This window comes from Labeo rohita, chromosome 3 (genome assembly GCF_022985175.1).
Source record: "Labeo rohita strain BAU-BD-2019 chromosome 3, IGBB_LRoh.1.0, whole genome shotgun sequence".
Classification (NCBI taxonomy): Eukaryota; Metazoa; Chordata; class Actinopteri; order Cypriniformes; family Cyprinidae; genus Labeo; species Labeo rohita.
The window spans coordinates 6,846,175-6,862,805 of NC_066871.1; the positions used below are offsets into that span (position 1 = coordinate 6,846,175).

General features: G+C 39.4%; 2 protein-coding genes across 6 annotated transcripts in view; both read left to right on the forward strand.

Moving 5' to 3' along the window:
- The window catches only part of brd4 (bromodomain containing 4), a 59,728-nt gene extending 49,353 nt beyond the window's left edge, over nt 1–10,375 (forward strand). For 3 of the 5 annotated variants that reach the window (XM_051106314.1, XM_051106310.1, XM_051106311.1), the window contains 9 exons: nt 1,217–1,327; nt 1,415–1,804; nt 2,001–2,729; nt 4,512–4,606; nt 4,726–4,879; nt 5,275–5,411; nt 5,513–5,718; nt 5,805–6,063; nt 7,948–10,375. In XM_051106314.1, coding sequence (XP_050962271.1) covers nt 1,217–1,327; nt 1,415–1,804; nt 2,001–2,729; nt 4,512–4,606; nt 4,726–4,879; nt 5,275–5,411; nt 5,513–5,718; nt 5,805–6,063; nt 7,948–8,016 — 2,150 coding nt within the window. In that variant the 3' untranslated portion in view covers nt 8,017–10,375. Of the gene's footprint in view, nt 1–1,216; nt 1,328–1,414; nt 1,805–2,000; nt 2,730–4,511; nt 4,607–4,723; nt 4,880–5,274; nt 5,412–5,512; nt 5,719–5,804; nt 6,064–7,947 lie in introns of those variants that run through there. The other 2 variants (XM_051106312.1, XR_007827462.1) reach the window with 2 other exon arrangements.
- Nucleotides 10,376–12,822: 2,447 nt separating this feature from the next.
- LOC127157548 (protein PET100 homolog, mitochondrial) lies at nt 12,823–14,265 on the forward strand. The gene is made up of 4 exons (XM_051100776.1): nt 12,823–12,952; nt 13,174–13,260; nt 13,364–13,396; nt 13,863–14,265. Exons 1-4 carry the CDS (start codon nt 12,902–12,904, stop codon nt 13,950–13,952), a joined length of 261 nt encoding a protein of 86 aa, XP_050956733.1. The 5' UTR covers nt 12,823–12,901; the 3' UTR covers nt 13,953–14,265.
- The last annotated feature ends 2,366 nt before the right edge of the window (nt 14,266–16,631 follow it).

The following is a 16,631-nucleotide window of genomic DNA, read 5'->3' on the forward strand; positions in this document are numbered from 1 at the left end:
TCATATCATTAAAGTTACATAATTTAACAGGGCCCTATAAAATGTTTAATTTTTTTATCCTTTATCCTTTTTTTTTTTTTTTCCCTGGATTCCACTTTTTTCCCACCCGTTTAAATTTTTCTATACTCTGTTTTATTTTCTAGACTCTGTTTTAGTATAAAAAATATTTATAAAAAGCCTGTCTAATTAATCAAAATCATGAAACTTACATAATTTAACAGCAAATTATTAAAAGTTTAACAAAAATTACATTAAGGCCCTATGAAATAAGTTTTATTTTTTGTCAAATTCCATTTTAGTTTTACCAAATTCTGTTTTCCATAAATTTTCTGGATTCCATTTAAATGGTTTCATTAAATTGTAATAATCAGAAGCATCTCTAATTAAAGGAATCGAAAATATATACTACTTAATGTAAATAGTACTACCACTACTAATCAATTTATTATTAAAATTACTTTTAAGGGTATGTATGCATGTGTATATATATATATATATATATACACATGCATACATACCCTTAAAAGTAATTTTAATAATAAATTGATTAGTAGTGGTAGTACTATTTACATTAAGTAGTATATATTTCGATCACAGTTTCTTCAAGTTAAACTGAACTTTTATTTTGACTGGTTGCTGTGAAGACCTGTACGTTTATGTTTGTATATGATGATATGATAGTTTTCTCAAAAGGAATGGTAAAATGTGCATGAAGTGACTCATGGCAGTTATGTTTGTGTTCATATTTTGAGGTGGGAGAGGCTAAAAAAAACAGCTTCACGCGTGCTTGATTATGTGTGTACTAAACGAAACCATGCGTCTGCGCCATTGATTTACACAGATACGCAGGATTCATATTTAAATAGTAGTTTTGTAGCTTAATATTTACAGACACTAGTTCATATTGCATTTTGATTTAAGTGTACTGACCTACTTCTGATATATTCATCCAAATCTGGCAAATTCGTGGCAATCCGCGTTATACAGTAAATGACATTTTTATAACTGGATTCTGCGATTCCATGTTTTCCCGCATTGCGGCACTACAAAAAGTCAGTGCATGTAAACATACCTAGTGTGGCTCTAAAACACATTAGAATCTTTTTTTACACTTGTATTTAATGTTGTCTGTTACATTGCATCACCCAGTGTTTTGACAAATATCAAGCATACACAAATTCTTATGGGTCATTGATCAATGTATCTCGCCCTTCAGTTCCAGAGAAGTCTATGGAGGCAATGAGTGCTGCAAAGACAAAAGGCTCATCATCCGAGTCGGGCAGCAGCAGTGAGTCCAGCTCCTCAGAAAGTGAAGACTCAGAGACAGGTAAGCGCTGCTTTCCTAATGCTTTTGAAATGTTAAATGATTCAAGAAGCTGCATTGCATCAAAAAATCTCCTCTTCATCAACTCAGGGATGGTTTCTAAGCCGAAGAAGAGGGGGAGAGGTGACGGAAAGAAGGCTCATCACCAGGCAGTGCCTCCAGGCATGCCTCAGCCGCAAGTCCCCCATCAACCCCAGACCCCTGTGCTGCAGCCCAGCGCTCAGCTGAAGCCACAGCCGCAGCATCCCTCTCCCGCCACTTACATGCCTCCTACCGTCACAGCTCTGGAGCCCTCGCAGCTCCTGGAAAACCCCTTTGACCCTTTGGCCCACTTCGTCCAGCCCCTCATGCACCTTCCCCACCATGCCAATGACTCACCCTCGCCTGCGCCACCTCACCTCAACGCTCACCCTCCAGGAGGCCCAGTGTCTCCTGAGACGCACCCGTTCCTGAACCAGCACCCCATCCTTCCATCCCCAGGTGAGTGGAAATGTGAAACGTAACTGCTGCTTGCTACTGTTTTTTTTTTTACACCTCATTGGTCCAAAATGGCGTAGATATGCTCTGTTTTGGCTGTATCTCGCGCTTTTGTTTAGAAAAATTATTTAACAATAACAAGTGATCTGTATTGACCATTTACTTAATCATATTTTTGTGGTGTTCCTCTCTCTTCTAGCCCTGCACAACGCAATGCCCCAGCAGCCTTCAAGGCCCAGTAATAGGGCAGCCCCGCTACCTCCGAAACCACCGCAGCAAAGCACGCCCCAGCAGCAGCAGCAGCAACCCCAGCAGACCCTGCCGCAGCAGCTCCAGTCCCAGCAACCCCCTCAGCCCCAGCACCACCTGCCTCCTCACCTGCTGCATCCTCCCCAGCAAATCCGCCAGAGGCCCCTCTCCCCACCCACGCTCACTCCCCAGGGCCTGCTCTCCTCGCAGCCCCCACAGATGCTGCTAGAGGACGACGAGGAGCCCGTGCCCTCCATGCCCCTGCCTATTTACCTGCAGCACCTGCAGCCGAACCGCCTGCAGCAGCAGCCACCGACGTCACTAATGCAGTCTCTGCAGAGCAGGCCGCAGCAGCCGGGCCAGCAGTCTCTGCTGCAGTCAGTGCAGGTTCAGTCTCAGATGAGCCAGCAGAGCTCCCTGCCCCCACCGCAGATTCCCGTTCAGACTCAAGCCCAACCGGCAGCGGCGCACCAGCCCTCCCCACAGCTCTCGCAGCATCAGGCCAGACACATGCAGCACTCGCAGCAGCTGAGCTTCTCGCAAGGCCCGGTGCAGACCACGCAAACGCAGCCTAGTCAACACAAAGTCTCTATGCCCTCCACGAAAGCACAGCAGATTATCCAGCAGCCAACGCAGCATCACTCTCCACGTCAACATAAGTCTGACTCCTATAACTCAGGTAACAACAGTTTTATAATATAGTAGCTGTTCATTTAAAAGGATAGTTCACCCAAAAATGAAGATTCTTGTCGTTCCAAACCTGTAAGACCTTCATTCATCTTCAGAATACAAATTATGATATTTTTTATGAAATCCAAGAGCTTTCTGACCCTGCTTAGACAGTAACACAGGTGACATGTTCAAAGCCCAGAAAGGTAGTAAGGACATTGTTAAAATAGTCGATGTGACATCAGTGCTTCAACCGTAATGTTACAACAGTGTTCATACAAGGTGCTTGAAGTACTTGAATTTCACTTTTTGAAATGTAAGGCCTGGAAAATCCTTAAAAATGGCAGTTTTCCTGAAGAGGTACTTAAAAGTGCTTGAACTATTGAAAGAAAAGGGGTCTATGAAATAAGTGTTTAATTATTTTTAATAAACACACGTTTTCATGCAAAATTCACACAATTAAAAAAAAAAAAACCTATTTCAGTTCATGTCATAAAACTATCAAGCTAAACCAGTAGTAGTACTGACAGTGTCGTGTAAACATTGCTGAAGACTCAAGAAGAGGAACAGATGAACCAAATCAATTGAGTCATTTAAGCTGGAACCGCTCCAATTGTGTGACTTTTCATTTCAGGCGATTCACTAGCAAGTACCAGATCAAATTAAAAGAACCATTCATTTTCGAATTTTGACACTGCTTGTAATGATTTTAAAAACCATTGCATCGCAACATGATTCACTGTTTCAAAGCGCTCTATCGGATTGCTTATTGAAGATCATTTGATTCAGATTGGGCCTTCAAATCACGTATTGTGAATCATTTGATTCAGATTGGGACTTCAGAGTGGGTTCTTGAATCATTCAATTCGCGCACTGCGCTCCGAGTCCTGATCTGAAATAATGGTTCGCGAATCATTTGATTCAGATTAGGACTTCAGAGAGGTTTCGCAAATCTTTTTTTTTTTTTTTTTTTTTTCTTAAACAATAGTAAACATCAAACTGTAAGTGATATCTCTGACTGAAGTCCTTGAAAACCAAAGAAGAGTTCTTGAAAGTCCTGGAATTTTATTTTACAGTATTTGTATGAACACTGTATAAAGCGACGAGAATACTTACTGTGCGCAAAGAAAGCAAAAATAACGCCTCTCTCTCAAAACTTTGACATGTTTATGAAGACTTATTTACAGCGTGCATCGTCTTATGCTTGTAAACAAGGCACAGCACATCCGGGTTGGTAGTGTCGTGAATGTGGCAGAGACTGACATGGAAGAGAAGAAATTGTTGAATAAAGTTGTTGCTTTTGTTTTCTTTGTGCACAAAGTATTCTCTTAGCATAATATCGTAGTTGAAGCACTGTCACATGGACTGTTTTAACAGTGTCCTTACTACCTTTTTGGGCCTTGAATATGGTAGTTGTGTTGTTGTCTATGCAGGGTCAGAAAGCTCTCGGACTTCATTTAAAAATATCTTAATTTGTGTTAAGATGATGAACCAAGGTCTTACTGGTTTGGAACGACATGAGGGTGAGTAATTCTCTCTTAAAAAAAATAAAATAAATCCCACCACTGTACTTAAAAGTAGTTCACCATTTTTTGTCAGTAACTTGTGTTGCTCTACATACAAGTTACAAACTTGTATGTAGCTCTGCTACTTTATATTGAGTACCTTGTAGCTGCAGTTTTAGCGCTTCCCTGAAATTTCATCACAGAAGTCCCACAGTTCAAACTGGATTTTGTTTGTATTGGACAGCACTGTAAATACTTGTATTTTAATTGTGTCTTTATTTCAACAGCACATATGCGAGATAACCCCTCCCCGCTCATGATGCATTCCCCTCAAATCTCTCAGTATGCTTTAGTCCACCAGTCCCCACCTCAGGCAAAAAAGGTTAGTACCATTTTCATCTCTATGCTTTGACACGAATTCTTTCCAGTGTCCACATGGATTTCTATGATGTATTGAATAGCTTTTGGTCTTATAGATGTTTGTTGCTTTGTTTGCTTCAGGAACAACAGCAAGGTCCTTCAGTTTTGGGTGGCATTAAAGAAGAGAAGCTGCCTCCTTCACCTGTGATGCGCGGTGAGCCCTTCAGTCCAGCCATGAGACAAGACCCTCATAAACACCCTGAGAGCAAACCCACAATGCCAGGCCACAGCCAGAGTGAGTCAGACTCCTGAGTTTCAAAGCATGCAATTGTATGCATGTTCACACTGATGTGCAAACATTCAAAATCACACCACTTTTACTCAAGTTATACTGCTTTTATATAATAAACAATTTAACATCAATATCAACTGTTGTGTAGTTTTTAGTTTTTGTTTACAAGCATTGCACAGATGTGAACCAGTGTTGTGCTATTAAAAAAAAAAAATGATCTGCGCCCCATGCAAAATCACACAACTTTCCTTCCACTAAACAACACTCACATACTCTGGCAGAATTTTACAAGCATCCATTGAAACATCTCATTGCAGTTATACCAAATATTGACCATCTCTGTTCTGCTCTGCCAGTCAAATTAAACGACCAGAACTAACTTTATCATCTTGTTTCAGAAGCAGATATGAAACCACTTGAAAGTTCCCGTCCTGTCATCCGCTCCTCTGAGCAGAGCGGTCCTCCACCATCCATGCAGGACAAAGAGAAATTCAAACAGGAGCCCAAAACTCCTGTGGCGCCTAAAAAGGTACAGGTGGGTGGACGGGACGACTTAATTTGTTTTACTTTTCAGTAAATACAACAGTTCTGAAATGCTTATGCTTTGCCTCATACTAATCCTCATTTGGTCCCCAGGATGTGAAACTGAAGAACATGGGTTCCTGGGCGAGCCTGGCACAGAAATCCACCTCCACTCCCTCGTCTGGTCTGAAGTCCTCCAGCGACAGCTTCGAACAGTTTCGACGTGCGGCCCGAGAGAAGGAAGAGCGAGAGAAAGCCTTGAAGGCCCAGGCCGAGCAAGCTGAGAAAGACCGTCTGCGCAGAGAACAAGAGAAACTAAGGTAAGAGAGCCGTTCAGAAACTTCTTACAGTGACCTGTCATTTTTAATGAAAGGACCATTTCACGACATTTTCTTTTTGTGTAAAGGGGACGAGATGAGGAGGACTCCATTGAGACGTCTCGAAGGCCTCAGGAGGAGCCCCGCAGGCGGCAGGAGCAACAGCAGGTCCAGCCACCGCAGCAGCAGCACCAAACTCAGCCCCAAGCCCAGAACCCGGCTCAGCCGCCCTCGGCCCCGCAGCCTTCCCAAGGCCCGCCCCAGTCCCCCGCCGCTTCCCAGAGTGCACTTGACCAGCAGAGGGAGCTTGCACGTCGCCGGGAACAGGAGAGGAGGAGGAGAGAGGCGGTGAGTTACAGCTGCGGTCACACACTAGCTTTCAAAAGTTTTGGGTTTGTACAGTTTTATTTTATTTATTTATTTATTTTTATTTTTTTTTTTTTTTTTTTTTTTTGAGAAATCGCTTATGCCCACCCAGGCTGAACTTATTTGCTCAAAAATGATATTATTAAATATTTTTACATTTTTAAAATACCTTTTAAAATATATTTTAAATTGTAATTTATTCCTGTGATGGCAAAGCTGAAGTATTACAATCTTTGTCACATGATCCTTCAGAAATCATTCTAATATGCTGATTTGCTGCTCAAAAAACATTTATCAATGCTGAAAACGGGTGTTGCTTATTATTTTTGAGGTTTCTTTGAATAGAACAGCATTTGAAGTAAAAATCAGTTTTTATGTTGTCTTCACTGTCACGTTTGATCAATTTAAAGAGACTGTTCACCCAAAAATGAAAATTGTCATAAATTACTCACCTGCATGTTGTTCCAAATGCACAAGACTTTCATTCATCATTTTGACAGATATTTTTATTGAAATCTTTCTGACCCTGCGTAGACAGCAACATAACTACCACGTTCAAGGCCTAGAAAGGTAGTAAGGAAATCGTTAAAATAGTCAGTGTGTAGGTGCGTTTCTATTACAGATTTGTGCAAAACTTCTGTGATATTTCATAAATGTCAATAAAATATTGGGAATGGTGACTTTTTCACTAACCAATGTTATGCGACTAAAATTTTATTTTTTCCTTCCACGATAAGTCATGGCAAAGGATGTTGGTAGGTGTACGTATATTGCAGCCACCACACTAGCCATTATTTTCAATCGAAGAGGACGTGTGTGTATCTGTAGTGAAACGGCGTGGTGAGTTGCTTCTGGGACGATTCTGAAATGTGCATATGTGTACATATGTGTTCTGAAATGTGTACATACTGTGCTATTGCTGATAATGTTGGACCTTATGTCACTGTTTACATTCCTGCGTATTCGCACTTTATAAAATTGCACTGTCGATTGATGCTCTAATGTAATCTTGCTGTTTTATAGCATTCATTCATTTATAAGTTTTGACATGGGTAACAGGGAAGACATTGAATAGGTTTGACCCTGTTTTTAAAGATTGTGTAAAATTCAAACATTTTAAAGGTCACCCTCGGTATATTATTGAGCTAATGCAGTGGCGTATGAGTTCTAATTAAACTATAATAGCTAGTAATGCTTGTGTTGGTAATAGGGTTGACCAAAATACCAAAACATGAGGTAGAAAAATAAAATAATAAATAACAGCCTGAGATTGCACAATACAATATCTTATTTTAAGGTGTCTTCAATTCATGGATATTTAAAAAATATTGATTTAAACTTATTTTATTTTTCAGTTTTTTCCAAGTGAAAAAGACACCGATTTCGTGGAATGACCCTCATGCAAGCATAAAAACTTTTTTGCGATTTATGAGTTTTGGCAAAATTGACGAGTTTCATTAGGCATATTTTCAATTCGCAATTTTAGTTTGCGCTGTTTGAAGGGTAATGGAAGCGTAGCTAGCGTTTCGACCAATCAATGAAGCTACGAGAGCTTTTTGTGCGCAAAGAAAATAAAAATAACATTGAACCACTGAATGTCACATGGACTATTTTAACAATGTCCTTACTACCTTTCTGGGCCTTGAAAGTGGCAGTTGCGTTGCCGTCTATGCAGGGTCAGAAAGCTCTCGGATATCATCAAAAATATCTTAATTTGCATTGTGAAGATGAAAAAAGGTCTCATGGGTTTGGAACGACATGAGGTTTAATGTATACTTGCAGTGTTAATTCCATAAAAATGTTAATATAATTGGAGATCAGTGTTGTAAATTCAGAAATCTTAATGTGTTCTCTTCCCCTCTACAGATGGCAGCTACTATCGACATGAATTTCCAAAGCGACTTGATGGCTATCTTTGAGGAGAACTTGTTCTGAAGCGCGAGGGGAAGCGAGAAACTGCGAAAACTGCTCACGGATTCCTCTGCACGGACAGAATGAACTGAAAAAGCAGTAAGGGAAAAAGACCCCATCTGACCACAAGAAACACTGAAGAGGCTGAACTAGCGATGCATAAGCTGAGGCCCTGAGAGAGGGAGGCTGTAGCTCTCCTTTTGCCTTAGCAGAAAGAGGGACCCTCACACTGGGACGGCACCGCCTCTCCGGCATTCCTCCTGGATTTGCCATTGTGACCACGGCGGGAAAGAGAGGACTTTGCGTTGTGACTCTTTACTTCAGAATACGGGAGCAATGGACAATGCGACGCGCCGGAGGAATACCGACGGAACGACAACAAAATGAAATGTACTGATTCTCTGTACTACGGCATCCGTCGTCTGCCAGATGTCTGTGGGGGGATTGGAAAACGTCTTTGTTTCCTTGTTTGATTTGGTTTCCCTCCCATCGTTTCGTTTTCGCTGTATCCTTATCCCTACCCCTTCTTTTTCGCGAGGCAAATGGCAGGATGGGATCGGGGGCACTTAAGATGATCTTCCTCGGGAGAGGAAGTCCAGCTCGCCTTACACCTCTGACTCGTAAACCATGACAAAAACAAAAAAACAATATTCACCAGGGGCTGTGACAAATGACTAAACATATGGTGTGTTTCACACTGTTATCATGTGCAGATTTTTCATTATGTAGGATCTACTGTAAAAAGGTATTTTCTTAATTACTGTTTTGGTTGATTGGTTGCTTGTACTTTTGTTTCTCTCTCTTTTTCGTTGTCGTTTTTTCTTTTTTAAGATCTTTTTAACTCTCTTACCAACACCTTACCCTCTGATGTCTATGCCAAACACCCATATCCTTTTGCGCTGATAGCCGAGACCCGAAACGCTTCACTCTTAACATGTCTTTCTAAATATATAAATATATTTTCTTGTTCTCCCCACTCGTCATTAAAAGTTTAGGTAGCCTTGTAGAAAATAAACCCTAATATATGCATTATTCTGACAAGTGTTAATCGAGGACAGAATCATGGAGATACGCTTTCATCGCTCATCGTTTTCATGTAAACCCGGCGGGGCGATCTCGCCACGGGCCGGAGCGTTGACCTGGGCGGGCGGTTTCTGAGCATCCTTTCGTTCGAATATAATTTAAAGAATACGAGAACTATTTTAAGTGTATTATACGTATAGAAGGATAAACGACTGGTACACGCGTTCGATCGAGAGCGTCATGCGAACCCCGGGCCCAAGCGACGGAGCTCTCAGCTGGTTTCTGCATGACTCCTCCTCTTTTTCTTTTCACAGATCGTTTTATTACACCTGCACAGAGAGGACTCTGTTATGCTGTGCTAGATATAATGACAAATAATTTCGAAAGAAACAAAAAAGCTAAAAAAAAAAAAAAAAACAACAAAAAAAATCAAACCGTTCTGATTTATCATTGTTCTTGTTCGATTATAGTGGATGTGTTCTAATTCTGTTATTTGACTCGGCGAGGGGGGCCGGGGGCACAATTCGAGACCTTGGCAGGTCCTCTGACTTTTCTCTTATAGTGTTTTCTCCAGTGCCTGTATTGTATTGCGATTCTAGTTGGCATATATTATGTTCTGGGAGGGGCGAGGGAGGGCCACGGTCGGACGGGGAGGGGAAAATTGGGGCTTTGGGGGCGGAGCTTGTGTTTAAGAGACAAAAAAAGGAAAGTGAACATTTTATATTTTACCCATTTACAATATTCAGGTTTAAATCTAGTTTTAGCTGGACTTCTTAATTATACACCGAACAACTAGTTTTTCGTTTTCTCGAAACTGCTAAGAGGACATGTCCGATCATCATCATCATCATCACCCATCATCGTGTGTGTGTGTCTGGATGTTTGGATGTGTACGTCATGTCAGTACGGTTGTCGGTGTGTGGCTGGGGAGGGTGTTCTTACCCGGAGGTTTAAATCGCAACAACACCATTTAAAACGATGCTTTGCGAATTTTTATTTTGGTTCTTGTTTTTCCTCATGAAGTCCACTTATTATAAATATCTATTTTTTTTCTTTTGCTTTTCGTTAATTTGGTCTGTAAAAGTTCAAATAAGAGAAACACCTTCATTCCTTCAAGCCTTTACATGTATTTTCTTTTCCATGGTAACAGTTGGACATTATGTGCCATAGATTTCGGATTCTCCGGAGAATGTGCTGACCTGCAGCTCAGCAGAGAGTTTGCTTTATTCAGGTATTTTGTTATTTTCTTTTGTTGTTTTTTTTTCTTTTGGGTTTGTTTAACATTTTCCTCGATTACTGTTTGGTATGTGCGTGGGTTATCGAGGTCAATGGTTCAATCTGTTATGATCATGAAATAAACTCATCTCTTTTATAGAAAATTAAAATGAAACAAAAAAATGAGCCTGACGTCTCTTTTATAATTCAGCAGCTCCACACACAGTCCACCTGCTATGGTACATTGTCCATTGTGTTGCTGCATATCAGTTTTCACTCCTCACGTAGGTTGAGGTTGAAATGGTGCAGAGAAACTGAGGCCTTCATATGGAAGAAATTCAAACTTAAGGGGAAAATGGTGAATCTCAAGTGCATGTATGGTCATACTTGTGACCCTGGACCAAAAAAACAGTCTTAAAGGAACACTCATTTTCCAGTTCCCCTAGAGTTAAACAGTTGAGTTTTACCGTTTTTGAATCCATTTCAGACGATCTCCAGGTCTGGCGGTAGCACTTTTAGCATAGCTTGGTATAGATCGGGGTCACCAAACTTGTTCCTGGAGGGCCGGTGTCCTGCAGAGTTTACCTCCAACTTTCCTCAACACACCTGCCTGGAAGTTTCAAGTATATCTAGTAAGACCTTGATTAGCTGGTTTAGGTGTGTTTGATTTGGGTTGGAGCTAAACTCTGCAGGGACACTGGCCCTCCAGGACCAGATCTGGTGACCCCTGACATATATCATTGAATCCGATTAGACCGTTAGCCTTTCGATATTTTTCCTTTAACTCTAGGGGAGTTGGAAAATGAGCCTATTTTCAAAAAAAGTGGAGTGTTCCTTTAAGTCGCGCAGATATATTTGTAGCAGTAGCCAACAATACACTGTCAAAATGATCAATTTTTCTCTTATGCCAGAAATCATTAGGATATTAAGTAAAGATCATGTTCCATAAAGATATTTTGTAAATTTCCTACTGTAAATATATCAAAACTTAATTTTTTGATTAGTAACATGCATTGCTGAGAATGTCTTATGGACTATTTTAAAGGCGATTTTCTCAGTATTTTGATTGTTTGTTTTTTGTTGTTTTTTTTTTTTTTGCACCCTCAGATTCCAGGTTTTTAAATAGTTATATTTCAGCTAAATATCGACATATCCTAACAAACCATACATCAGTGCTTTCAGATGACATTTTTAAAAAATTACTTTTATGACTGGTTTTGTGGGATCACAATTGTATTTTTACCTCTTTGAGTTTGGGGTGAAATGTGTCCAGGACATTTCTCAACCATTTCACTCAATGAAAACTTATTTTCTCACCTATACTTTTTCGAAAGGAAAATATCCACCCTTTTCTACCCCTTAATAGCACGGCCATTTGTAAATTTTATGGGTCTGGCTTCCGGGCTCATCCACGTCCAGCTATTTTTAGCTGTACAAAACAGCTAGTTTTACTGCTTGGTATTGCAAATTGGTGTGTTACCGTATTATTTTAATGTATTATCTTTTTTACGAACACACTGGTTTATAATGCAAACAGTTTTACCTGTTTAACAGTTTTGTTATTCTCGTTATTTTCCTTACAGTGAATAATGAACCGGAAGTCTCACCCATAAGCTTACTTCCACGTTAAAGAATAAGGTGGATAGCAGAATATTATTACCTCGCAGCCACAGTCAATATTTACTTTAAATGCGCTTTTTACCATTAAGTAAATAAACGATGACTGAAACATGAGTCATTCTGCCTAGTATGTACTTAACGGAAAAATTAAAAATACGTGAGAGTGAGTAATTTGACGATTTCTTTATGAGAATCTCTTTCAAATTTCATTTGACTTAGACAAGCAAAAACAAATGTGACCCTGAACCACAAAACCAGTCGTAAGTAGCACGGGTATATTTGTAGCAATAGCCAAAAATACTGGTCACAATTATCATTTTTTAAAATGGCAAAAATCATTAGGATATTAAGTAAAGATCATGTTCCATGAAAATAGTGTGTAAATTTCCTGCCGTAAATATATCAAAACTTTTTTGACTGATAATATGCAAAGCTAAGAACTTCATCTGGACAACTTTAAAGGTGATTTTCTCAATATTTTGATTTTGTTTTTTTTTTTTTTTTTTTTTTTTTTTTTTGTTTTTTTGCAGCCTCAGATTCCAGTTTTTTCAAATAGTTATATCTTGACCAAATATTGTCCTATCTTAACAAACCATACCATTTATTCAGCTTTCAGATGATATATAAATCTTCATTTTAAAAAAAAAAGTTCCCTTATGACTGATTTTGTGGTCCAGGGCCACATACTGCTCTTACAGTTTGAAAGAGCAACTACTGTACAGTGTATATCTGATGTAAAATTACTGCATGCTTACATCATGTTGCTGTACCTGCATCCGGTCAACGATTGCAAGCGCTTTCATAAGCCTGCAGCTCGCTTACGTAAGAGGAAAGAGTCTGCTGGAAGATGTTTTGTTACACGAAAGAAGTTTGAATCGCACATCTCACGATTTGCATTTAACTAGCATACATGTCTGCGAAAATACAAATAAAAAATACACACGCGTGTCCAGAGAAATATTTTTATTGTGAAAGAGTGAAAGAGTAGCTGTGACTGATCGTGTGTAGCGCGACTTTTAGTTTGACATCGTACAAAACAGGAAGTGCCTGAATGCGTGACTGTGAAGCTGTAGGACATGGGGTTAAAATAGAGGTTTTTAGGGTGAGTTTGATCACATTTAAACTTGTTAGCAGCTCGGTCTGTTTAAATAAACTATATATAAGTAGACTAATCCGTCTTTGTGGAAAAAAAGATGTAAAGAAGCTGTAAATGCCCCACGTTACTAAACCCTAAACACTATGCTTTGCTCTGTACTGTACGTCTGTGAATAACCGGTAAAATGCGAATATCTACACATTTGTAATGTTTATTATTTTAAACAGATGATGGTGTATCTGTCGTTTCCAGTGGCGATGTTTTGGATATCAAACCAAGCGGAATATTTTGAGGAGTACATCGTGAAGCGAAAGGTTCATAATTGCCATAATAGTAAAAGTCAATACTATTATGTATTTTTGCAGTTCTGTATGCAGTTGCTGTTGTATGTTCACATTATATTATCACATTTTTCAGAGGGAGATCTTCCCACCTGATGAGAAAATGCATGTAAGTATTTCCTCTTTAATGTGAAGCCTACTCAAACCGCTTTTACTTTGGTGGTCACAGTGGTTAGGTTAGGTTGGGTAAGTTAAACAGATAGCTAGTAAGATATTTTGCTATTCAGCAGCAGTGTCCCACAGAAATGGGAAATATTTGCTTAAAATATGTATAGATTACACAAGTGTGATCCAATGACACATTGGCCTGGTTTCACAGACAGGGCTTAGATTAAACCAGGATTAGGGCATAGTTCAATTAGGACATTTAAGTAGTTTTTATAAATGTGTCTTAGAAAAAAACATTACTGGTTTGCATCTTGAGACAAAACAAAGGCACGGATATATTTTAAGATAAGTCAGTGCAAGTTTTAGTTGAAACGGCTCAGATTTACATTTTAGGCTGGGACTAGTTTTAAGACTTGTCTGTGAAACCGGGGGATCATGTTTACATGTGCCGTTTCTCATTGAAACAGAGGCAAGAACTGGAGGATTTCAAGGAGCGCATGAGAAACCGAAGGGAGCAGAAGATGCTGAAACAGATGGGCATGCAGTCTGAGGAATGACTATAAAACAACAGCACTTGTTGTTGCATCATAATTCAACCTTGGGATCAAGCCTTCATGTTTAACATGGAAACACTACTCCCAAAGTGTCAAACCATATAGTGGAAAACATAATAACAATATTGTTTATGGACGTAATTTAAGAAATGGGTAGGGGAAATGTATATTTTTGTAAATATTGCCTTTGAACATTCACAGTCGAATGGTTTGACTTTATTGTGTTTGTAATGTTACTTTCTTAATAGCTATAAAAACGCTGCTTTTGTTGTTGCTGTTTTTGTTTCAAAATGAAAAAATAAAATGATAAATTTTATTATTCTAATGGTCATAATATATTTTAATGTAATATTTAATTTAAATAACATGTTTGCTTACAGGAACACTAAGGGTTCAATACAAACTCAATCAGCAGCATTTGTGGCACAATGTTGGTTGCCACAAACAATTTACACTCATCCTTTGTGTTTACAGTGAAGCACTTACAATGTAAGTAAAAGCGGACAACTTTTACAGCATTTGAAAAGCAATAAAGCAATCATATGAAGCTGATGTAGCTTAATTTTATAGAATTATTCATATTCCTGTGGAGAACTTGGAGTGTTGAGCTGTAAAATGATTCAAACCTATTTTTACAGTCTCTAGGATTTGTTATGGCAACGAAGTTGTAAAATTGGATACACATAAGTAATATCCAAGTGTTTTTTTCCCTACACTAAAAACATGTTATCACAATGGCGCGGCCATTTGTACATTTAATGTGCCTGGCTTCCGGTCTCATCTTTCCAGCATTTTTTAGCTGTACAAAACAGCTCGTTTTTTGCAAATGTGCAAATTTGTGTGTCATACCATATTATTTTAATGTGTTATCTTAATTATGACCACACTGGTTTGTAGTGCAAACCGTTTTACCGTTTACTGCACGTTGTTATTCTCCTTAGTGAACCGAGACTCTCGCACATTGACAGAAAACTGCTTACTTCCGCGTGTTGTTCCTTTCCATAGGTAGTAAATAGGGAGAATTAGAGACTAGGAAGATATACGTTTATGCTAACAAGCAACCAGTAAAGTAAATATAATCAGGCTTCGCTAATTCCCTGTTTGCAGGTTGTGGAAACGCTGTGCAGCACTGCCTCCTGCAGGAATATACTTACACTGAAACGATTTATAACACGACTCATTCAACTAGTTGTGTGAAACGGGGTCAGGAACGGTCCAGGACCGTCACACAGCAAGACAGTTTTACTCAGGAGAACGTTTCACTTTCAGGGTCATGCTTTATTAAAATGATTTTCTTTATATTATGCATTAGATTATATTTAACTATTAGGACACTCCACACCGATCAGCAGATTCATTTAATCTGCTGCATTTATTATGGACAGGCACAGTTTGCCGGAAATTAATCGTCTAGATAAGAAAACAAAATCTGGTTATAAAGCATGGATGTCCTCACTTCCTTAAATAGGCGGTTACTTTAATTGTAAACAAACTAGTTATTGACTTAATGCAATCAGATAGATTTTTATGTGATTATTATTATTATTTTCCAAGATCAAATATAAAAGCAAACAGGATTTTTTTTATAAAGTTTTAAAATCGAATTCTGCGCATCCCTGGAGTCACGTGATAATGCCGTCATTGGAATTTTAGAACGTTCAGAGTCTAACAAAAAGATTCTGTCATTCTATGAACTGCTTTTGATCGTTCCCTTTGCAGATACAGCAATTGCGATGCAGCAATTTATAGGCAGCATTTACAATTTGTACTCAGCCATTGTGAGTTCTACACAGTGGTTTGCTTTGTACAAAGCAGTTTTTGACCAAATCTTCTTTGCAAACAGCAAATGGCGTTCTATGGCTATTTGTTTGTGGGTGATTTGCACCACATGTAACTTAACAATGTTGCATAAAACATTTCGACCACTTGGACCCATCTGTTTCGTGCAGGTGTGCAGAGACAGCAAAACCAACCTTTCTCGTGAGTTTGCTTATGTTAATTTAAGATGCCGTCAACATGCCCAAAACGCCCTCAGTACTCTGATTTTCACGGAGCTCATGGGCAAAGCCATTCGTATGTGGGTCGAAACTAATTCCACCTTGGGAAAAAGTGGAAATGGTAATATAGTTATCAAGGGCCTAGCAAGGAACATCAACAACCTTGCTTTATACAGAATTTTTCTCTTGCCTCGGGGAAATCATGTCGAGCAGAATGGTGTGTGACAGTAACAGCCAACTGAAAGGCTATGGTTTTGTCCATTATGCCACACTTGAGGCCGCTGAATTAGCGATTAGGACGCTGAATGGCACACTGCTTAATGGCCATTTAGTGTCCGTATGCCATTGTAAGACATATGAGGAACGCCAGGCAGAACAAATGAGCAGCTCCAAACCTCCCCAAAAGAAAGACTTCAGTCTTTATGTCCAAAACATGCCATACAGCTTGGGCAGTGAGGAGCTGGGCTCTCTATTTTCTCCTTCTGGAGAAGTCACCAATTCAACGGTGATCATGAAGAACAGCTGCAGCATGGGTTATGGGTTTCCCTGTTGAGAAATCCAGTATATGCTGGTTAGGTATGTTTTGAAGCATGGCTGCTGGTTTGAGCTGGTTTAAGTTAGTCCTTAGCTGGTTTAAGTGGGTCCTTAGCTGGTCAAAAGCTGGTTTAAGCTGGTCCTAAACAAC

What these genes read in the sequence shown, in the direction of transcription:
- LOC127157548 (XM_051100776.1), top strand. Translation starts at nt 12,902, where the DNA reads ATGCGTGACTGTGAAGCTGTAGGACATGGGGTTAAAATAGAGGTTTTT. An exon ending in TTAAAATAGAGGTTTTTAGG is followed by an intron (nt 12,953 to 13,173) that starts GTGAGTTTGATC and finishes TATTTTAAACAG; the next exon opens with ATGATGGTGTATCTGTCGTT. An exon ending in CACCTGATGAGAAAATGCAT is followed by an intron (nt 13,397 to 13,862) that starts GTAAGTATTTCC and finishes TCATTGAAACAG; the next exon opens with AGGCAAGAACTGGAGGATTT.